This window comes from Temnothorax americanus, unplaced genomic scaffold (assembly GCF_048541705.1).
Source record: "Temnothorax americanus isolate GAGA-0224 unplaced genomic scaffold, ASM4854170v1 Scaffold22, whole genome shotgun sequence".
NCBI classification, from domain to species: domain Eukaryota; kingdom Metazoa; phylum Arthropoda; class Insecta; order Hymenoptera; family Formicidae; genus Temnothorax; species Temnothorax americanus.
This window is the reverse complement of record NW_027509360.1, coordinates 1,469,939-1,495,078: the sequence shown is the minus strand read 5'-3', so window position 1 is coordinate 1,495,078 and position 25,140 is coordinate 1,469,939. Positions and strand designations below refer to the sequence as shown.

The 25,140-nt window shown below is 40.3% G+C and overlaps 1 protein-coding gene across 1 annotated transcript in view; it reads left to right on the top strand.

Moving 5' to 3' along the window:
- Myc (bHLH transcription factor Myc) overlaps positions 1–22,710 on the top strand; it is a 33,952-nt gene extending 11,242 nt beyond the window's left edge. Inside the window, exon 3 of the mRNA XM_077407444.1 lies at positions 15,070–22,710. Coding sequence (XP_077263570.1) covers positions 15,070–15,656 — 587 coding nt within the window. The 3' untranslated portion in view covers positions 15,657–22,710. The remainder of the gene's footprint in view (positions 1–15,069) is intronic.
- Positions 22,711–25,140: the final 2,430 nt, after the last annotated feature.

Genomic DNA, 25,140 nt, shown 5'->3' with positions numbered 1-25,140 from the left:
GCTCGGTTCGCGGTTTGGCTCGATAATGTGGACCCTCCTTTACTTAATTACCGACCTCTCTCGGCACTGTTTTTCTCCCTCAATGACACCAATGATTACTGATTACCATCGACGAAGGAGCGTCGTGAGTTGACAGATCGCCGTAGTATCGATCGCCGCGCGATCCGGCCGGGGCCGGCCGTTGAAAACTCTCCTCTCGTGTCGTATCTTCGCGCGCATCGGCAAAATTGTGTCGAGGTCAGAAAAAGTTATCTATCGGTTTGTACATCGTGAATTAAGATCGCGAAAACGCTGGGTTTCTGCGAACTGTCACGATTACCTAGCATCTCGAAATCTGAGCGGGCGAACATGAAATATTAGCGAAAAAAATTACGAAAAATAATGAAAATACGATGCACATGATAAAAAGATTTACACGCATGTTATTTTAACAAAATTTATATCGGTCTGTTAAATTGTCGATTCTCAAAACTTTCGCAAGTTGCATAATAAGATGCAAATTATTGAAAGCGTTCTCATTATCGATTAGCTGCCGCATAAATAAAAAGAATAAAGAACATTAGCTGAAGACGCAAGACGATTTTAAAATGATTGCACGATAAATTCTGATAATTTCGGTCCGCGTTGTTATCGTTATCGTGCGTCACGCGACAATTGCAATTTTATTTTCGCGGCTGTACGCGCGCGAAAGGCTTTTAGGACGCTTTCCGCACGTTTTCCTCGTAGAAGGCGCCATTCCTTCACGTGTCGCAATGCCGTATCTAACTATAGTGTAATTTCTACCGAGGAGGTAGACGCGCGCGCGACTTGCATAAAGGCCTATCTGCATAAAGGCCTATCTACATAAGACGCAGAACGCGAGTCGCAAGCACACACACAGTCTACATGTCAACTTAACCTCTTTGTTAGATTGACATGTAGACTGTGCGTGTGTCTTGCGACTTGCGTTCTGCGTCTTATGTAGATAGGCCTTAACACGAATAAGCCGCGAGCTATGATAAATGTTCTTTTTTTCTTCCCAAGTAGCCTCGTGCGCGCGAAGGTGGGCAACGAAATGCACGTGTACTGTTGTTTGCAAAAATCAAGGTGTTCTATTTGCGGAAAACATTTTCTGTTAATTTCCGATAGCCTTCGAACTTTTGCCAAACCGAACGATTTTGCTCCGAGAGCATAAAACACGCGAGATAAAAATAAACGAGTTCGAAAAACACTATTTATCCTTGTAGAGTTGAAGTGACCGTTTCGTTTCGCAAAGGTATAAAAATAATTTGTTCGCAAACTCATTTATTTTTATCGTTGCAAAATAATCATTTAAAAAATTAGCAATCTGTCGTAATCTAAAGTTATCATCTAATTTTTTGCAATTATTATTTTATAAGAATTTACATTGAAATTGCAAACGCAATTGCTTATTGAATGTCGCGATCGTGGCGTTAAGAATGGCGCAGGTTCTCGCGCGATTACGTCTTCAAACAGGTATCTGCAATCTCTCGGAAGAATCGGAACATGCCTAAACCATGCCGCGAAAGGGTATTCCGCGCGCGTAATCGCCACCAGCGCTGGAATCCAACGGCGACGTCGCTCGACAGTAAACTCACGCCCGTGATTTGCCACCTGAGGAGTGTATTGCACCACATGGCGACACCGGCCGCTATCGAACGCATGTATACGTACATGAGAATGTGTGCGCTCGCGCGACGGCGGCAGCGTACGCGCTCGTGACCCAGACACGTAACGTACATACGTCGGCTCGAAGATGATTACGTACCTACCACGAGCGCGCCTCTCGCTCGCGGCGGTACTTTACCGATTAGAACGATCGTCCTCTGTCTTCGTCTTGTTTGCGCGCGAGCATTGCAACGAAGCCGCTGATGCATTGGTTTGGCGGGAATACGAGACAAGGGTCGTCGACGAGCACAGCTAACGCGCTCGGCCTTTGATCGATCGACATAGGTCTATTGCTTTTAGCTCAGCGTTTTCCACACTGCTTTTTTTTCCTCATTTTCTCTCTCTCTCTCTCTCTCTCTCTCTCTGCTTCTAAAGCGTTGTGTTTAAAGTGCAAGTAGTGTATAATACAAGGCAGGCATCAGTATGCACGTAAAATCTGATCTGAGATGTTACTTGCCAAGTTAATTTAATTCGGCTTTGATTCAACTTGCTGATTTGCGTCAGACAGGCTTGTCGTTAGAGAACGAACGTGATCTTGACAAAAACGTACCGTTGAAAATCGTCAGATGCGGCAGATCTGAATGAGTGACTTGATGAGTGATGACGCCCAGCGTCGGATGTCGCAATCTCGCAACATTGTCACGAATGACTTAAGTAGCAATCATTGTGGAGATCTCGAAAAGCGCCAAATGGCGTTTCACAAATGGCAGAGCAGTGGGACGTTCGAACCGCGGTTCCTTCGTCAAAAGTGCCGCCCGCGTTTCCTCTCTCTCTCTCTCTCTCTCTCTCTCCACCCGCAGCTCCTTAATGGACCCACAGCGTGGATCCCAAGGGGTCTGACCAAGACGACGCGACGACGGTGGTGGCATGTGACCGGACACGTCGCAGATCCGACCTTGACGTTGCCCGCTCGTAATTGGTAATTGGCCGATTCACTGATGTGCAAGTCGCTGGTTTTGATCGCGGTCGGCCGTATCGGTGAGACGCACAGGTGATTGTCGGTCGGTTTTTCGGACAAGAAATTACAAATTACACTTCTCAATACTTCTCCGCTGATAACTTGGTCTGATACCCGCTTTTAGCGTTAAATGCGGTCATCCGATTCTTTTTTTTTTTTTTTTTTTTTTTAATCAGCTTTCATGACGAAACTCGCGTTTGTCGTTATCACGGGCCAAGAAACATGGCCGCATTTAGCGCGCGATGTACATCGCGCGGATACTCGTGCCGCTCGTGTACCGATTTATGAAGACATAAGACATAATCGTGCTCGTAAATTTCTCGACATTGCGGCATTGGGTGTGTGCGTGCTCGTCGTGAGAACTGATTCTTTCGTCCCGCGCGCGTAATCGTCACCACCTATACCGGGAGGAATGGATCGATTTATTCCTTCGAGTCCCTTATCGGAATCCGATTATAACTGTTCGATGCGAAAAACCCGGCCACACGGTGAGATAGTCCGCGCGCAAACAATCGACTTTCGATTTTTACGTAATCCGCGATTGCCACCGACTGACCTTGTCTTTCTTTTTTTTTTTGGAAGATCGACGAAGCAACGTTATTTTTTTCATATCTTTGTGGACCTCTGCACTGGCTCTGGTCTTCTCGTCTCCTATTCATCCGGGAGAGGGTCACATTGATTACTTTTTTTCGCAGTAGGTTACTCTTTTACAGAGAGAAGATACGAAGCGACCGACATCCGGCGCAGATAAACTGACTCCGTATGGTCGTTTTTTTGTATTCACGAACGGTCTTCGTGATCGCATCACGTGTTTGAGCGTTCTCTTCGTCGCGTTGCACCGAGTAAGGACTAACGGATTCATTATCTGAAGTTTAAGGCGAATACTTTTATCTCATCTTCGTGCGACGCGTCTTGCAGTTAAGATATTAAATCGCCACGAATTTCTACGCGGATTTCTACGTTCATTTCCAGTATCTTAATTGAGAATGTACATAATTAATGTACATTCCTCCATCGAAAATCTAATGAACATTTCTGCGCGACTACAGCGTATATTAAGTGAGCAATTTAACGGAGACATTCTTAAGCGAAAATACATACGCATATATCTCGATGAAAAGATAAGTAGCCCCGTCTTATCTGACTTACTCGCGCTCGTTCCACTCAGTGGAAAGCTCCAAACGAGTAATCGCTCAATCTGCTGTACAAACATCGGATTTAAATAAATTTATTATATATAATTATATTTATATCATTTTAATGTAATTATAAGAAATCAAATTAAAGCAACACGATATTTGCTTGGTACGTACATTTGTCAATCATACTTCGGTGCGTTCTATATCAATATAACGGCGCTCCGAACGACGCGTTTGTTCGCGCCGACAGTTTCTTCGGGCGTGATCTTCCATTCGCACAATCGAGAGGATCGATGGAGCATGCGCCTCCGATCGCGCGGGAACTCGAAGGTCGCGCGGCACCAAGTGACGTCAACCGATAGCCGGCCGGCCGGCCGGCCGGTTCGCCGGTCTGCCGGTCTGCCGGTCCGCTCCGTCGATCGCCGTTTGCGGTCAGGCGTGGGACCCCGCAGCGGTGGTTTAAATGGTCGCCGGAATGCGGTTAAGCCTTTTTGCCATTCGCGCCGCAGTTGTGCACCGTGTGACGGGGGATAGTCAACGACGTATCACGCGGAGCACGTAGCCCTCGCGGCATCTGCCTTTTGCACATTTGCTTGATTTAAATAATTTTATCGAATAAATATCTCAATAATAATCTTTGATGAAACAATAAGTATATATATATAGATATAACAATCACGATTTTTATAAACAAATATTATTTGAGGAAATCGACATTTATTAATTTTCTTAGGTGCACTGCTCATATCAGCGCTATTTTCGTCTATTAAAAAAAATACGGAACAGTGTCTGTAATAATAAATTACAGTTGTAGAAATGCTTATTGGAATTTAGTCTAACCGCATCGCGTTGATTCTTTCAGTCGCGTTTCCTTGAAGAAACATTGGCGAGCACGTTCTACGTACTATAGCATTGCAAAGATGGAAATACTCCAAGTAGAGAACGGTGAACTAAAAATTGACGCGCGGATTTTCCTCGGAAAAGCGGATTTGTCTTGTCACATGATTCATTGCATCGACCTGTAACGGGATGATTCATCGCTGAGAACTGAATCCCGGCGTACGTCAGGGAAACGAGCGTGTTTCATTCACAATCGGTCAATTGTCCGTAATAGCTTCCCGCACGGAACTGATAATTCCCGATATTATGGATGACGTTCTTTGGTACTCTTTGCGACATAGTAACCTTTCACATTTATTTGTTACATATTTTAGATATGGCTTTAACGATTACGTCAGTATAGCGACCATTGTTAAATATTATCCGACGTTAAAGTGAGTGAAGAGTCGAATTCGAGTGTAAACACTTCAGAACGTAATCATTCAATTCCCTGCGCGAGTAATCATTTTTCTGTAAATTTTCCTCGTGTAAATCGCGCGAATTGCGACGACGTTCGTTGGCGCCAAGCTTTAGGCGCCGCTAATCATCAAGGCCTCGCGAACGCGACGATATGTGCGATCTAACGACAGCGATCCGCGATATATCGCCACCACCGTCGGCTCTGTAGAGCCGACAGAGCGTAGTGGGAGCCAGGAAATTCCCGGTTGGACGATCATGAAATTCCACGAACTCGAGCCGACCACTCGATCTCGCGTCTTGCAAGATTAATCACCAGGTGAGGACCGGGATGGCTGAGCGACCGACAAAAAACGAGTGCATTTTGCTCGCCGTATCAGGATCGCATCTCGGAATCTCGTGATTAACGTCGACCGACGGATCAGTTTTCAGCGGCGGACTGGACTTTTCGCCGCTCCTGAACACTTGGGAAGTTGCTTTTAAAAATTAGCGCGAGCGGTTAAAAAATTGTACATAAAAATCTCACTCTTATAAAAATAATCGCCAGAGATAAAAATACAAAAAAGGAAGTATGAATTATTAAAAGACGTATAAATAAATTAATGAGCGAACTCGAAATAATTTGACATCAGAATTACAAATGAGTAAAGTTCTTCTTCGTGTACAGCGAAGTATTAATGCCCGGTACTTAAAGAATTCACAAGAAGCTCGCGACACTTTTAATCCACTTGTATGCGTCGGCGGCAATTTCTCTCACACGCCTTGATCAACTTCACCCGCGTTTAATTTGCACGCCGTCGCATTTCAAGGAAGTCGACGACTCGTCTTATGTTTGAAGCTACCTTTCGTGGTATACTCGCACGCAATCCCACTCAGGTTCTTTTTCCATCGATGGCACTGCGGGTTCAGTTCCTCATGCAAATTCCTCGCTTAAAGCTTCCAGGAAAGTCGCGCGTTGGAACGCTCGTTACTTGCGCGCGTCGCATCGGAATCAGGATTCGCGCGTTTCGCAAATACAGGCGGCGGTCATGCGCGTGCTGCTATGCGCGTCTGAAAGTCAATTTCGATTTCGGAGAAACAGGTGAAACGCGCGGCTTTTCCGCGTCTTCGTTGAAATTTATATGCGATTACAAACTGTTGTCGAGAAATCTGGTCTCCCTCTATTTGCAGCTTTTAAATCCACGGCCGCGACTAGACTTCATACTTTGTCCCCTTCTCTCTTTCTCTCTCTCTCTCTCTCTCTCTCTCTCTCTCTCTCTCTCTTTCTTTTTATTTCTTTGTGCCTCTCGCAGAAATATTGATAAATGTCACTGATCAACATTTTGATACCTTGTGACATTCTTGGTATTATCTTTACTTCGAATATATAGCGCTTAGAATTTATATATTCTGACATTCTTCTGTTTATGAAAAATAGCAGAACTTGTAAGATCACCAATTGATCGACAAATAAAAATCGGAACGTTAATAGGCATAGAATAATTACACGGCGGTACTGAATTTATCCTGACTAACGTTGCGTTACGAAAGCTATCGCACGAAAGTGAGGAAAATGTCAGACAGTCCATTATTAAAATACGTATATAATACGGGCGGTTGACGTGGGTTGTATTCGAATATCATTGAAATGCAGTTTCACCGCGAACGTAACGCGCCTTCTGGTTATTGCAAAACAATTTTGCGTATCGGTTCTGCACATAGACGGGTTTGGCATCTTGCGAAGGTATTGGTTAATATTCTATCTGAGCGGAAACCTAGAAACCAACTATTCTTTCATTCTCCCTTTCTGTCTGTCAAACTTTGCTCGTTATCACCATCGTTACTATTCTTATTTTTAATATCTTATTTAAGAATTTTAGATATTTTTATAGTTTTTTTTTCTCATTATGTTTTTGCACCTTCTGCAGTCTGCTTTGTTAATTACTTCTAAGGGATTTACCTTAAACTTTAAATAATACTATCGCTTATTTTTCTGTTTCTTTTCTGATTTATAAAGTGCAAAAAAGCGCATTGCTTTCTCAGTTTCACCGTCTTTCTCTTCCTCTTTTCCTTCATTTCTTCCTCCCACTAGCTACAATTACGCCTTTCCCTCGGGAGAAGAAGTGGGTGCCTATTTTTGTGCAGAGACTGTACGTAAAAGCGCATCTCCGTAAGATGACGCAATCCATTCATTCATTAACTGCAGCCGCGTGGGAGAGACTGCAGATAAGTGCCGTAGCAAGAGCGCCCACTGAAGTCGCTTCTAGGACTTTCTAATGGAAGTGGAATTCTTCCGGAATAATAAAACGGTACACTGGGATCTCCGTTTAAAAGTCATCGTTGCACGTCATATTAATCGCGCAAAAAATATTTTGCGAAAGATTCAATATCGCAAAGCTGATTTCCTCGAGTTTGGCATCGTCGCAATTTCTTCGTAGATAATTGAAGAAAGCGTTAAACTTCGCCATTGCACGCGAGAATATCATGTCTATGCCTCAGCCTGCATGGGCTAAGTTTAGAATCGCGATACGAGCTAATACCTGCTTTGCATTGCTTAAAGTAATACCCCTACGCGCAGCGGGCGTCATTATAATTTTAAATCCATCGCGTGTAAGTTATTTAAATGTTATTCGAAAGGCTTAGATAACACCGTAATTATCATTTTCAGTCGAACAGATTTATCGTTATTCCCGCATAAACGCGACGCATTTCAGTTTTGCACAATATCGTTTCCGGTTATCGCCGTGCGAATGAAGGAGAAGAGGAGATAAAGAGAGAAAGAGGGGGAGATAAAAAGAGGAATCGTCTGGTCGACTAACCAGGACGCCTTGACTCTTGCACCGGCAATTAAGAGACCGAGTCGAACGCCCAAAATGTCAGACCGGCAAAATCTGATTTGGGAATGCCGGTCCAGTGTCGTCGACAACGTTTTGACTACTTTTTTGGTCAAGCAATCGATCCCTCATCTCCTGTTTTTTTTCCGTCTTAATAACTATTTTGAGAGAAAGCAGAAACATTTTTAAATATAATTCAATTTAATTAACTCTGTTTCAATTAGTCCAGTAATTTGACTATATATAACGGGAGTTGCATTTAATTTACAAAAAGTATTTTAGTAATTTGAATGAAATCTTTATTCTCTGCATTTTTTATTTTCTGGAGCTCGAGAAAACATTGTAGAAAATATTAACAAAATCAAATATGCAATTTTTAATTGTATTATGTTTTTTAATTGTGTTATGAAATCGAAGGAATGGATTCTAATGGCAAATCCAGTTTATCGTCGCCGATTGCTCATTAATTGGATGAAATGCGAGCATTGCCATCGAATGAGTAATTTAACAATCCTCCCTTTACCTTTCGATCGGCTGGCCGTTTCGTCGTCCTTTCGTTCTTATTGCATTTCTCGTCCGAGACGGTATGCCAGTCGCTCGTCTATTCTTGAAACGATAATGCGGTGGAACGGTACGGGGAAGGAATGCTAAGAGGAGAGAAGAAAAGGGAGAGAGTAAGAGAGGCACAGGTAGATGAAGAGGACGAGAGAGAAAGAGAAAGAGAGGTGAAACGGCAGCGAGAGAGAGAGAGAGAGAGAGAGAGAGAGAGAGAGAGAGAATAAATTGACATTTTCCGTAAGTGATTCGTGCGAGTGAGATGATGCATTCCTCCGTCTTTTTTCTGGTGCCACCTGAATGCGTTAGGCTCAATGCTGCGAAATGTTTTGCGAAAAATCATCTAAACTTATCGATGAATCACTCGTCGCGATTTTTCGTCAACAACAAATTTCGCAAGATTTTACGGAAATTTTTCGTATTGTCCCGCCGTACATTTGTTATTTTACGAAAGCATGACGATCGTATCGACGATTACGAGAGACTAGAGTTGCATTTCAAAGCAATTCGCGTTCCAACGTTCCGACGTGATACTCGTGACGCCTACTTTCGCATGTGGAAGGCACAGAATGATTCATTCGGCCGCACTTTCTCGCGAGCGAACGGGAAGGAATTATTCCGATGCTCCTTGTTAATGCATCGTTATGGCCGGCTATTGGCGTGTGTGGGAGTGCTCCGATTACGTCTGGTCACCGGGACGGACGTCGACTCCGCTACTATTCCCTCTAGACGCCATGTGAGCCGCTTGTATCTCGTGAAGATATTTATCCCCTCCGTTCTATGATATCATCGTCCGCGACCGTATTCGCGTGCGAACGGGCAGAACGGCGAGTCCAAGAGTCGCAGCAGGAACACCGCGTGCGACTTTTTTTTTCGACGTACTTGTTACTCACGCAGTGACACGTCGCGACCCGGCGACTCGATTCGCAGATAACGCGCGACGTGACGTGGGTGGGTGCGCACGTACGTATACGTTCACGCGCGGTTATCCGCATTCGTTATCCTCTGCAAGATATTGTCTACGTATTCCTTATTATCATTCACCTTATTTCAGCATCAACGGGGCATACCGAATCAATTAATTCAGGCATTCGAATCCCTTCGCAATGTTCACTTTCGTAACTGGATTGGAAGCTTGTCGGTTACAAGACATCACGAGGCTCACACAATCAGGCATGAAGAGATTTATGGCTTCGTCTTATATACGGTTGACCAGGAAGAGAAACGTGCCATCACGTTCGCATATGTGGCACGAGGAAAAGGATCGTCATTCGTGACTACTTTAAAGTACAAACAGCTTTCTGACGTTCGTACCTTGCTTGAATTCCAAGATAATCGCGATTTTGCAGAAAATTTAGCAGGTCTTTCCTTCGCTGTAAAGTCACAAAGAGAAGTTGGAAAATTTTACGATCCTGCTCAATCTAAAACAAAACCTACATTTTTGCTTGATTATTTTTTATTTTATAATTGATGTTATTGCAGTTATTAAATCATAAAATACTATCGAAACCGGGAGCTCGGTTAGAGAACAAGAAATATTAATCCGCGAGATACGGAAGCGCGAGAAATTTGATAACGCAAAGAAAACGGCAATATAAGCTAGATAGAAATGAGAGTTCACTCGGGTCAGATAGAAGTGGATCATCGCTAGACGAACATCTCCTCTGGACCTCGCCTAGATCTCAAAGTGTTGTATGTGGCGCCGGAGAAAGTGATAATCCGTGAATGACAACGATCCGTGGAAGTTTTACGCGCAAGTACACGAAAGCCGCTTGAAGGGAGTTCGCATAGGTCATGAAGATGCGATATATCTTCCGCTACCGATCGGTGTTATCGCAGACGGGTCGTCTCGTATCAGGGGACTTACATATTTATCGCACGAAACACGAAACTCGGGCATCGTCTATCGTTTTCAAGAGAGTCATATTGATGTAGCTTACACCGTGCTACTCAACCCTTAATTGTTATGCGTCATTCTGATTAGATTAGCTTCTTCCTTTTATCAAAGTACCTATATTTGAGTTCTCTTTCTATCCTTTTCAACTGATCGGTCTTTAATTCCTCATAAAGATATGGCGCTTTAGGTTGGGATGATAGGTTAATCTCATCGTAATTAAGAAAATAGTGTATATACGTTTCTCCTTGAACTAGTTTTATCGCGTGCACTATCTGTTATCTGCAATCTTTAAAAAACGTACGTCCATAATTTTCCTCGTAGGTCTAGACAATGATAATTCTTAATGTGTACATGAATTTTGCTCGACAGCTCGAGTAGAATTAAGATAAACGCTATTTTAAAATAATCTACAGAAAATGTAGTAGAAACGAAAATAAAAATAAATCGTAATTTCTATTAAAGAATTTTGTCTCTCGTCAATTAAACATAAATTCTTTTTCTTGGTTATGTTGACCATCGTATAAAGTAATTTATACGAGATATTCTTCGAATAGTCGGACAACGTTCTAAGCATCACTATCACGTTATCTCACCGCATCTATTCGTCCGCGTATTTCGCGTTCGCTCGCCGTTTTTGCGGGAGGGGGAAAGCGTCAGCATCCGAGAGACGGAGCCGAGAGGAGTGCGGGCAAAAGGGGAGTACTACCTGGAAAACCGAAGCGCAGGAGTACTCTCACCCCGGATTCACGCCCAAGCGTTCCCCTAACTAAGCAGAGGCGTCGCGTTCGATACGGCGCGGAAGAATCCTCCCCCTCGTCGCGTGTTCTCGCATCCTCCTGCCTGTCCCATCTCCCTGTCCCTCATCCCCGTTCCCCTGGCCTCTTCGATCGACGTCGCGTCGGCTGTCTCAATGAGAGAGAGAGAGAGAGAGAGAGAGGAGAGGCGATCGATTCGCGTCGACGTACTATGGCCTGCTTACGCGGAGAGCACTGACCCCCAAGGTCGTTCTTACGCGGTTGCACGTGCTGCCGCGAATTGACGTTGCCCCTCTCTACCGTCGATCGTCGCCTTCCCCCCTTCCTGCCGCCGCCTCGCGGAGTACTTGATCCGCCGTCCCCCGGTCTCTCCTCCTCCCGCTGTCGTGGTGCACGTTGCACTGACACGCTTACATCGCGACGACGACGACGACGACGGATACCGCCGACCACTTCTGCGGCCTCCTCGCAGCAGCGCGTGTGACATATGAATTCTTGATATCGATATTCGTAAAACAGTCGAGATGAGTGGGGTGGAGGGGGAGAAAGAGAGAGGGAACGGGGTCTGATAGGAAGCATGAGACGCAGAGAGGTGGACTGCTTAGCAAAGTCAGGTGGATCTCTCGAACGCGCAGTGCGCAGTGCCTTTTCGTGATGCTAATTTTCTATGTAACGTTGCAATTGTACTTACGTTATGCTATATATATATACAAGCGAGACGGTGATATAGATTGTTTCCAATTTGTGGAAAGAATCATCGTCACGTTTTAGGTATCACATAGCGATCTTTGCCTCGTAGATCGCCTCGAGAGGAAACGACTTAACGAGCTAACATTTGCTCCAGCTCTCAGTTATTCATCACACATCCTCCGGAGATCCATAATTAGTATTTTTATCGCGAAGAAGAGCCAGTCGGTGATTACCGATTAATGAATTAGTCGTTACGCGCAACGTAACCGGCGTCAGATCGTCATTCCGCGGTTCCGGCAGGGGCGAACGGACGCGCACGCTCTGTAATCGCGCATTCGCCACGTCTTACCACGTGCGTGCGTCACGACGCACATACGGGCACGTTTGCACATCGACGCGGACACCAATACAAATCAATTCTGCTGCGCCTAGAGTTGTCGTGCGATTATTAGCATATATTCTAACGCTCAACTGCACGTCGGCTTACTTCCGCGTTCTCGTCACACACGAGTCACGCTCTTGCTCGAGCTTCTATTCGCTCTCCTCGCTTGCTTCACACATGCACATAGACGCGCGCACACACGTCACGCGTCATTGTGCTAATTAAATATGTCGCGGACATCGCGGAACATCGTGAAATATTTGAGGCACTCCCTCAGTCGAGATATTCATATATAATGTCAGTGACTGTGAAAAGGGAAAGAGAAAGAGAAAGGGAAAAAAAGAATGTTTTATTTGATTTAATGAGAGAGTTCTGAAAAGATAGAAGAGTACATCATAATACGTGAAAAGAAGCGTAGTTAGTAATTTAAATGCGCGATTAAGTAATATACTTAAAAAAAGCGGCGATATTTTTAAAAATAATTATATTTACAATAGTGATTACTGTCCTTCAACTGTTATCAAGTATTTATTTCTTAAGTAACTTCGTTAAGTGGTTAAATAAATGCTTATTGGTTGAAGCCTTATTACGGAGAGGGGCTGAATAGTCGTAGCGCCAGGATAGAGGCGCACGCGAGTAAATCGAAGCCTCGCCTACCAACTTGCGTCGCTATTTTAGACGTTTCGCGCCTTTTTCATTGCGAGGCCGCGACGACGCCCTGGCCCGGCTGGCCCCACGCCAGATTCGGCGAGATTCATATGTCTGAATGCATCAGGCACGTGGAAGCGTTCCGAGTCCCGACGCGAGGCCGCTTTCGTGCACGTGCATATAGGTGCGCGTGCGAGGTTGACAGACATATCTTGCTTTTCTTCCTCGTGCCTCGAGTGTCTCCTTCCGCTTGTCCTCGTTTATGAGCCTCGGAGCTGAAATGTTACGGCACCTATGGAGCGATGCCAAAAAGGGCATGCACGCTGGAAGATCGCAGCTTTAAATGAACAGTCGCCGCTGATTGAACTCTTCTTTGAATGGCACAATTTAACGTGCTGTATATTCCCGCGATGCTCGGTATTCACGCGAATGCAATCGCTCGTGGCGCGTACTTTGATAACAACGGCAAACATTGATTCTTAAGTTATGAAAAATGATAAACAATTTATTATAATTAAACGTACATTTCGATGTACTTATAATTAGTATAATAGGTATTTTGAAGGCCGGTAAATGTTGTAAAATCTGTCAAACTCTTATTATTACGCCATAAACACGAGAGGCGCACTAAGCTGCGTGACGTCCTTGCGTGTGCATGACAGTCTTGCGGCTTACAAAGGACCGTGGCATAAAATTACCGATGAGACTTGGCACGGAGGGGCTTCACGACGAGTTCATTAGCCGACAAAAATTATGAAGCATGCGTCAGATTTTTCCTCGTAGGTAAATTTTGGATTGGAAAGAAGAAACGTCTCTGCGAGAGATTAGCCGAACTCGGATTTTACGCGATCGTAGAAACGGATTGAGAGAGTTTTCGACGCGCGGCAATCGCGACTCGGGAAGCACGCAGAAACATTGAGTACATAATAAGTTAGTTAATAACGGCTTATTGCGCTTTATTACGTATGAATCACCTCGAATACCGAACGAGAATTGACTCAATAAAGATAAGATAAACTGCTCGGCGGATGCGAAATAATCGTTGCGATGGAATTATACTACAACAATTCAGAGACGCGAACGTGTTAGAGCTAGGAAAGAGAGAGAGGGGAGAAGGAGGGAAAGAGACAGGAGAGAGGGGGAGAGAGAGAGAGGCGATCTTTCGCACGCGTGCATGTGAATGCCGAATGCGACATCGTCGAATCACATTACGGAAGTGCCCTTGTCGAGAGATTTCGCAGTTGCATCCCTACGAGAGGAATCCGGATCAACCGGATTTCCATCGATTGTGCCAGGCGCCGCTAATGGCATAGTTTGCAGAAACGCCCACGGTTTCGTATGTCCATCCAGAACGCCTCCTTGGCCACATGGTCTCGAAAAGATTCGCTGTCAAAGGCACTCAATTATCCTTTGCTTCTACGATCTACATCATTGCAACATCAGTAACTTTGATTTTTTCTTTAAAAGGATTTTTTTCTAATATTCTATATTTTTATGTTTTTTTTTCCTGAAAAGAGATAATATGAAATTTCTCATGTAACAGAATTTGCAGTAAATATAATTTTCCTTAATTTTTTTCTTTAGTTTTTAACGCAGTTAAATTCGTATAATTTTTTTTCTAGAGTATAACTTTAAACACTGAAACACACTTATATTGTAAGTAAATTTTGAATTACAAACATATATATTATTTCTAATTTGGATTATCTTTATTTATATTTTTCAATTATTAATTCGTTGTACAACTGCTACAATTTTCGTACATTCCGAACTATGATATTAATTCCACCATAATTTCGCGACTTATAGCACTTATCCGATCGCGAATAGGAATTTTGAGTATTGTCGCACTTATCCGCCAATGATTTCGGGTACGAAAAAGAACTACTCGGTTATATTATATCATATATCCATTATGTGATGTTTTCATTTATCCCTACAATCTGTAAACCATTTTCATAATGCATAACGCCCTTTGTGGAAATCGATTAGATGCCATGCCAATCTCTTTTTTGCAGAAATTTTTGAAAAAATTTTTTAACTCTAAAAGATATGTTGCATTTTGTGATGGAGAGATATAGCCACTGCGTTGTAAGAATTTCATTAGTAATAGCATTATGCATAATGCTATTAAGTTGTTTACTGCACACCACGCGAACGTGACATTTACGTGTTTATGCTATTTTTCGCGATGTATATCGTTCAATACGCGACGTAACACCACTCGTACCGGTGATTTAACAGACGAATCTGTCGATTTTGTTGCAGATGAGGAAGAGATCGACGTCGGAGAAGAGTCGGTCGAGTACCAGGCGACATGTTTCAACTCCGCGCGGACCCAGCACGGTAAAGCTGCAGTTACGAAAGCAAGTGACACCTTCGTTTGCCGCCGACCTCGTGGTAGACCACCAGGCCGGAATTACGGAAAACGAAAGAGAGACGCAGAGGATGATCAAGTTGACAGACCTGCTCCGAAACGTAGCCGCGTTAAGAGTAATCGACGAACAGTCAGACATCGGAATAACATTCAGCAGAACCAAAATGAATCCGATGAATCCGATGAAACTAAGAGACGTAACCACAACTGTCTAGAGCGGCAACGGCGGGCTGACCTGAGGAAGGTTTACGACGATTTAAGAAAAACCATACCAGCAGTTGCGAGCAACCCGAAGGCGGCGAAGGTGGACATTCTGAAGTACGGGAGGGCATATGTTATAGAACTAAGGAGGATGGAGGAGATTTTTGATAGAGAAGTAGCTAAGCGTAAACGGTTAACACATAAACGTATGGTACTCGTTAAAATGAAAATAGAACTTGAGCAAAAAAGAAAAAAACTTAAAATCACGATGCATTAAATTCCTCTCTCGCGACGCGATATTAGAAATATATTAAATAGAATCCAGAATTTGTGTGTGTGCCGACAGTTCTTAAAATCGTAAAGCGGTATGTAAAAAGGAGGAACTCTGTACTTTATTGTGCGGATCATTCATATTTTTCATTACGATGACAAAATTGTATTGCCGACAACGAAGCACGCAAAGTGACGCGTTAATACAAAAATTGATATAATTATCGACAAAAAAAAAAGATTAGTTGCTGTCGGGATAACGATAATAAAACATAAGTCATAGGAAAGTCGAAAGCTCGTTTGCTTGATAAAAAAAATATACTCTCCTGGCCCGTTCCGACTGGCTTGATCGAAGATATTCTTTTCGATATCTTATTTTTAACATCGCGCTTATTCAGCGATTCGCTTTCCGCCTTTTGTCGACTCTCTCGCGCGACCTGTTGCACGTCGACGAGTCATCAGCGAACGCATTTTAATTTTTGTCGCACAGATAAAGCGGATCGCTCGAGCAGTCGGAGAAGGCCTTATCACGATATTGCCCAACAACCTGACTACCGGTTCCCAACCGGTTCGTCGGTCTTAGGGCGCGCTTCAGACGCGGACCGGTTCTAACTGCTCTTTGCATGCATTTTATACATATATAGGAGAGTTAAAAAAAAAAAAAGAAGAAAAGTGAGAAACGTGCGGGCTTCGATTGTCGGCAGTCACCGCTTCTTTTCCAAAACTTGAATAAGCGAAAAAAAGAGTCGCGTTCGTATGGTCGAGACTGCTCGCGAATCGCTCTTCGCTCTCGATCATTCGATCACGTGAGACCTCGGGCGTATTTGTTTCACGAGATATTTATACAATTGTCCGATTATCCCCGATTGTACGATCCGTGAATCTATAACTTAGCAAAATTGTTGGCACGATTTGTTGAAAATTCAATTCGAAATTAATGAGTCGTCAGCAAGGATACAAGAAGTATTTTCTTCAGCAATGGAGATAAATATCTCCAGGCAGAAGACAGACTTCTCCACCATTCAAAGTTTGGATCTCAGGTATCTATCGCATTATAAGTAGCGTTCTCTATCTGAGCCTACTCTACGGATATAACGTCCGATTTAAGAGCGCGAGCTGATATTTTTTTAATCGCTTTCTTGCACGCGATTCAATTCCCGCGGGAAGAGACGGTTTCCTGGGCGACAGTCGCGACCTCGAAAAAACACGTCTCCCCGTTCAAATTTCTTTTAGCAATTTATGCTAAACATTATGTGGCCGGGCTTTCAGGCACAGCCTAGTTAGTTAGATGCAGCAAATAGAGGCGCGAGATAATGAGTCAGCCAAGCAGCTAGAAATAGTTCTAGCGCGTATTGAGTATTCGCGTGTGGCATATTCACTTTGCTTCGTTATCATTCTATCGATATAATTGGAAAAAATGGCTAAATATCGAATAGCGGTAACAATTAAAGCAACGATAAAAGAAAAACTTCTTTTATTGTCATCTATTTGTTCAGCAAAATGAGACACAAACAGCTCGCTCTGCGTCTAAAGTGACAGGTGAACAGGCCACTTAGGATAATTATAATTTTCATTGAAACATATTCCGGTTAGAAATAATGAGTCAGCCAAGCAGCTAGAAATAGCTTAATGCGCATATTGAGTATCTATACGTGTGACATATTCGTTATCATTCTATCGATATAATTGAAAAAATGGCTAAATATCGAGTAGCGGCAACAACTTAAGCAACGTTAAAAGAAAAACTACTTCTTTTATTGTCATCTATTTGCTCAGCAAAATGAGATACAAACAGCTCGCTCTGCGTTTAAAGTCACAGGTAGATAGGCCTCTTAGGATAATTGTAATTTTCATTAGAACATTTATTCTGGTTAGAAATAAGTGTTTATCATATTTTTTATGTATTGTTTTTGCTCCTTATAGTGTCATCGACTGAATCGAGTCATCTTCTTGATCAGAGACTCTTTCGCCTACATGTTTCGTGCCTATTTTTCAGTTTTGCACCCGAAATTCAGTTTCCTCTTTCACCATATTATACCTCATAACGAGACTCGACTGCACGGCTAACATCGCGTTTTCTATTGGGTGCAATAAAATGAATCAGATTTGTTGTGACATATTGTTGGTTTTTTTATCTGTTTTATTTTTTTCGGTGAGAAACAGGCGTAACGTGGGATCGATAGACCTTTTTTTTTTATAACACGGCTCGATCTCACATAGAAATTTTATTTAAATAACGCCTGTAGATATCTCTGGCACGTTTTTAATCAATTAATCATTTCATTTAGTAGAAATAGGATATTAGATACTTTCCGTATCTCACGGAAATAAGAAATTGTTTTTTTATCACATAAGTTTTCATATGCACGTATACACATATAGATTTCCATACATTTAGGCATACACGGATTCAATATATTTGTATAGATATATATTACAGATATATTTACAGAAAAAATAACAAATGTGCGTACCGATCCTCTAACGGCGAGTGAATATATAACAGTTATCAATATTATTATCATTATTATATTGTAATATTTACTCTTGTAGAGTATCATTGTTATCGGCTTTAGTTCACTGTAGCATCGCGCGCCGCGGTTATACATACTTCTTAAATCAAGATGGCTATAATGCACGATGTTAGCCTTTGCACGATTTATACAAAAGAGAAGAGATGCTATAAAGATATAAAGCAACGATTATGATACACATACCACGTACCCATGCCGCACACACAACACACACACACACACATGTACACAACAGCGTATGCCATACAATACATAATCATGCACGTGAATACGTACATATATATGATTATACTAATATATTAATACTTCCCATAAATACGTAGCCCACACGCAAATGTAATATGCATAATTGTGTATGTTGTACAAACGATTGACATGCGAGTGATCAATTGAAGACCCGAGTCGAGGGAAGCATAGTGTCTTCGAATGAAGATTTTTTATATTGCTCTATACAGATATAAGAAATTAAGAAAAAGAAGAAACAACATAATGTGTTCATTACATTTATAGGTAACAGTATTCGTTTGTATACATATTTTTTACGATAGAAGGATGAAGATGAACGCGAAAGTGAGAACCTTTCGAGAAAAACACATACCTGCACTTACACACATACATACACACAAACGCTTTTCATACTTAACACATTGTACAACAGTCGCGTCACGTGGACACGCGTAATAAGTGCGCAGCTTCGTTCGCACGTAGTCCAAATTCAAATTATAAATAGAATAACAATGGCGTCAGAGAGAAATACAGCCAAGCTAGAGAAACGGTGAGATATAGCGACATTGCACAGATAGGGATAAAGAAAGAAGCGACCAAAGACCTGTGATAGGTCAGGAATCGGACGTACTAACATTTTAATGACACATACACACTAACACGCGTGCGTATACGCGAGACACATATGACACGCAAACGAATACAGTTGAACTAAATAGAAACTATTATTAATTGAACGACACGGGGATATTTTATAATCACTACCCAAGTTTTATATATATATATATATATATATATATATACATATATATATATATATATATATATATATATATATATATATATTTAAATATATATTTATAAGTATACACATACAAAAGTAGTAATATACGCAACGTAGTAATGCAGTTCGGAACACGGGCGACCACACACAGTAGTTTTCCGACGGCGATCGGAAGGAACATGTAGATTGGATTATCATAAGTATCACGAGAGAGACTCTTACAGATAAAAATAATTAAAAGAGACACTCTTTTGTACTTTTTATAGACCTTTTTGTATTTCGCGTTAACATCGCGAATATTGAATATTGATCACATTTAGTTAATTTGGAAATGTTGTTTAGGACTCCTAAAAGTGCAACCTCGACACTTTAGTGTATGCCAAAATGTTTTCATATACCATCAAAAAAATTTGCGTGCAAAATAGTTACATAGAATTAGAGTTGATTTGCTGCAGTTCAGCCACTTGTACATAGTAGTTTGACGTTGTAGGTTGAAAGCTGAAATAAGCTTATAATTAATTTAAGATGTACATGGCGTTATAGCCAATTTTTTCGATTTTCAATAATCGTTATTTGCAAAGGTGCGAGAAGTCAAAGGGTTTTAGCGAAAATATTTCTCATTGGGTTTTTTCAATTGCAGTATGAAAATGCATGTATTTACACCGAATCCTGACATACAATCTGTACACTTCTATATTTTTTTATACTTCGAACTTCGCTTCATGTTCTTTATCTCGTGAAAGACTCGAAGAATAATGAAATTAATGATGAAAATTTCCTGTAAAGAAAAATTATGCAAAGATTTTTCTTGTACGGTCAATATGACAAATTATAAATGGAAAGTGCTGATTTTTTTTTTTAATGAATAACCCCAAGCGCGAGTATTATTTTTAACCCGACTTCTCGTATTTGATTCTTTGCTATTCAAAAACGGTTCTTCGCTGATAGCATTAGACCATAAGATCAACTCGGAAAGGAAACTCGACGATGTACCTCGCAAAAATTCCGTTCTCGACGGAGACGGAAGCCTTCTCTCGCTTAAATAAATCCTTGCTTCGTCGTATTTTTTACTTGCACGTGTATCCGACCTGTGAGTTCTCTCGATCGTGCCAAATAATACCAATTTAATGTGCTTAATGACTGAGGTTGGCTATTCAGCCACATTTATGTAATACAAATAGAAACGAAGTCGACGTCACATTGTCGGCCTTACATTTAAAAAATATATTTCTCTTCTCTAGTTTTTCTCCTATTCCTTTTTCTGTTCCAACTTTTTTTTTTAAATAAATTGATTAGGTGTTTCTATAAGTAAGAACCTTTACTTTTAATATATATATGTGTATATATAACTACACATAGTTTCTTATAATAGAGGGATAGACTATATATATATTTTCAATAAAGGTCCTTGCCTAGAGAGAAAGAAAAAGTAACTTGATTGGCGGATCGTGATGGTGTTTTGTTTTTTCTTCCACATTCTATAGTTCTTTTATCCTTTTTGTTCTCTTATCTCTCGAAGACTTTTTCTCGAACCATTTTTCATTCTCTCAGACGCGTTTGAGACGACAACTCATAAATTAAGCCCAACTCTAGACTTCGCAAAAAGCAAAAAAAAAAATCATTTTTTCCATTTTTATACGCAAAGTTGTTAAGATACATATATAAACGACTGTTATAGATATAGTTAATGGAAATAGTTGTTTTGAACCAATGTAATTAGATAATATAGATTAGATAATAAATTAGATAATTGTTACATGTACAGTAAATAAATGCAAGATTTCTTGATTGTCGTCTCGAACTCATGATTCTTTTTTAGAGAAATATGGCATGCTTATAAATTTCGAGCGAATTGTGTTTCGCTAATGTAGCAAATGATGTAATAGTGAAATATAAATCGCTGGATTTTGTATCGGCCATTAAAAATCGCGCGAAAGGAAGAAATATTACATATGTATATATTATATAAAGGAAAAAAAGTTGTATAACACGATATTTTTGCGAATATTAGGTATTTATAGTACAATCCTCGCTGTTCTTTTTCTTTTCTTTTGCGAAGTCTCGAATTTATATCTTTCATCTTCTTGTTAAGTTTGTTACCATATAATTATATCAATAAGGAATTATTGTTTCCATTATCATGCCACAAATTTATGTATATATATTTTTTTTGCGAACAATTTGTATAGATACATTAATTTGTGACATAGTAGAAACAATAAATTGTAGAAAAATTTTATTGTAGACAATTTGAAACAAACACCTCGCATCCGTCATGAAGAGTACACACGCGTACCTGCTATTACGTTAAGAATTAAAAATTAATGATAATAGCTAATATATGAAAGATTAGCTTTTATAAACGACTTATGTCGCAACTATCTAGCTTTAAAAATGTAAAAATAAATAAGGGGAGCTATTACAATTAATGTATTATGAACGATAAGCGCAAAATTATATGGGCTTGCCTCGCTCCTTTCCATCTACACACAAACTTTCTTCGATAGATATTTTTGTCGACAAGAGAGCTCTACGAGCTTAGAAATTCATGTTTTCTTTCCCTCATTTTCATCAAATCCTTATTTTCCTCATACGGCACCGGAGTGAGGCTCGCTGTGAATGTGAGTGTATAGTGTATACAGGACGTTTCATTTCGTTTGAAGAATATCTTCCAATGTATCGCAGATGAGAAAAGTTTGATTTCGAAAACGTAATATACAGATGATTTTTGTTAGATCGATACTTAATGATTTGTTTGCTTTTTTTCAAGATTTTTAAATATATGCTCCGAAATACGGAATGTGAGTCCTGTATATGAATGTATTGCCTACTTCTGTCGAGCTCATACCTATTCGTCGCAAGTAATTCGCTTTTCGTTGGATTTTAATCGGCGATGTTTATGAAATACAGTAGAGACCTGATGAGAGATAAAGGCACCGATTCCCCAAGTGTGACCGGGATTTAATTTCGCCAACTACAATCACGTGCAAATAAGTACGACGTATACCTAACGATTGTTCACACGAGAGTTATATGTATGAAAAGAAGGATCGAGAGAGAGAGATATATATAGTTGAGATGATATAGTTGAGGTGAGATATATAGTTGAGACTTTGAAGTTTGAGAAGACACTGCGGAAATAATAAAAGAAGTTGTGGCGAGGAGCTTGATGGAAGTGGGATTTAGTGATATTGAATTTAACTTAGAAGTTATATTTTATGTAACTTAGATTTTTTATTCAGAGGAAGAAAAGATATTTTTTATTTATCTTCTTTATTTTTATATACGACGTTGCTACCGAAAATCATTTCTCATGATAATCGAACGAGAAATTTGTAACGGTCAAAGTATATACTGTTACACAGATATGATAAAGGTACTTTTGCCGCAATAATACAGAGCTAAATAAGAATTGTACCGATTATATAACTAAGCTTACATAAAATAAACTAGATAAAACAAAAATAGACATTAATATGAATTATACATATATATATATATATATATATATATATATATACATAATTACGTATGTATAAAGTTTTATATATATAAAACGGCATGTGTAAGGCCACAACTGCGATATACATATACAATAGATAGAATCTCTTATTTTTACAAGAAAATCAAATTTAGAAAACAGAAAAAAGACATGAAAATATTCATTTTGATTATTTGTACGTGGCAAATTATATACAAATAAATAATTTCATCAATAATAGAAATGAGCTTTTTAATGACGATTTCCTATTTCGAATCCTTACTTTCCACATTGTTCATGTCGCGTTCTTGTATTTTTTCGCGACGCATTGTACACTGAAAAAAAAATTGTTATTCCGAAAAAATATTTAGTCCGATACGTTCAACTAAACTTTTAGTTAGTTTAATTAAACATTAGAGTTGAATTAATTAATTCTTGATTTAAAAAGCTAAATAAATTGTTCAAACAACTAATGTTTAGTTAACTAACTAAAATGTTTAGTTGAACGTATTGGACTAAATATTTTTTCGGATTAACAAATTTTCTTTATATAGATATAACTACGCAAAAAAATTTTGTAATTTTAGAATAACTTTTTTATATCTGCGATTGTGATTTTGTCATAATGTGTTTGTCGACCCTATTAATAAAGGATATTATTTGCAAATATTGTTTCATTGCTTACGTAAGTTTGAAATATCGTCCGAGCACAGAGACGAAGCAACGATGCGCTTCAAGTTCATTGTACCTCGAAGATTGTTGAATTTATATACAAATAAACGATTTCATCAATGATACAAACGAGCTTCTTAATGACGATTTCCTATTTCGAATCGGATAGGATTAGAGAACCTCTAAGAGAGAGTTTCATTTTTCTTTAACTTAGTTAGAAGGCTTATAAGCAGAGAAGTATTTCTAGACCTATGTTCACAGGAACTTTTTTCTTTAAAATTATCTAAGGAATCGCTTCTTGGAGTTTTCGACATCACTTAGGAAACACCCTGTATAAAAATGTGCATTACACAGATTTCTATATACCACTAGACTGCTACCCCCGTAGCCAGAACTGAGGCAAAGTGGAGGGCATATCGATGACCAACTCGGTGTTCCATTGGCATGTGGACGTAAACGCTTCTCACGAGAACGTATCTTTTCAGATACGGTAACCCAATGTTACACATGAACAAACTGACACAACAAAATTTGCCTCTCGAAAAATGGCTGCCACTACTTTTACCAGGTTGAAATCTTTCCTCGCTTTTCAGCAGGCCGATCGGCCGAAGCGCCTTTCTCTCCTATAATACTCGTTAAATATGGGCTAACTAACATTTTTTGCAGCGAGAGCTATTAATTTTGCAATAATAGCAAAACCTTTTGTTGCAATAGCAAAAATTTTTGCTGAACTTTCGCTACTTAGTAATAATTTCAAAAAGATTTGGCTACTATAGCTAAATTACAGCTCTCGCAGCAAAAAATGTTAGTTAGCCCTATAATAGCAAATCCTTTTTCTCCGTGTGGTAGTTTAGTTTTCTTTCTTAAGAAAGGGGTCAGACAAGTTTCTTGACATCCATTTATATTTTGAATATCTATACACGAATATAAAATCTATCCATTTAATTCCCGTGTGTTTTTCTTCTCCTCTTCATTGTACCTGTTCCTGCATGTTCCGAAACGAACATTATTATAGTTATTTCAATAAGAAAATATACAAAATGGCATATAAGACCATCTTACAACTGCATACATACATACATACAGATAGAATCTCTTATTTTTACAAGAAAAGCAATTTGAAAAACACAAAGGACATGAAAATATTCGTTTTGATCATTTGTACGTTTACAATGTTTATAATGAAAATATATAATATATGTAACATTGCGAAGAATTTTATAATTTTTGAATAAACTTCTTTTATATCTGTGATTAAATTTTGTGATTTTGTCATAATGTGTTATGTTTGTCGACCCTATTAATAAAGATATTAGTTTGCATCACGCTTCGTCGCGCTGTGTTACATTGTGTTACATTCGCACTGCACCCACTGTGTGGGCCGCGCTATACGTTACGTTACATCGCATACAAATTTGCATGGCACTCGGTCTCGGCACTTGCGCTTATGTTGACGGCATTACGTTAAACAAAAAGATCGAAACGCCAATATTCACCTCACCCCGCTTGCCTTCGCGTCCACGTTGCGTTTCAAACGCGCGCGTCGCATTCGCATCACATTTTCCGTTACGTCGGCATTACGTCGGCATTCCGCTTCGCACCGAGCTTATGCCTCGTGTTGAATTACATCGGCGTTGCATTACACGCTGACGGCGGTCGCATTCACGTTTCATTGACGTTAATTCGCGTTCTTATCAATCGTCAATTCAACGCGAGCGCGGGGTTGCGTCGAGTGTAAACTTGCGTGAACGCTTGCGCAATATCATGAAAAAAAAAAAACCCCATTAATCTCCCT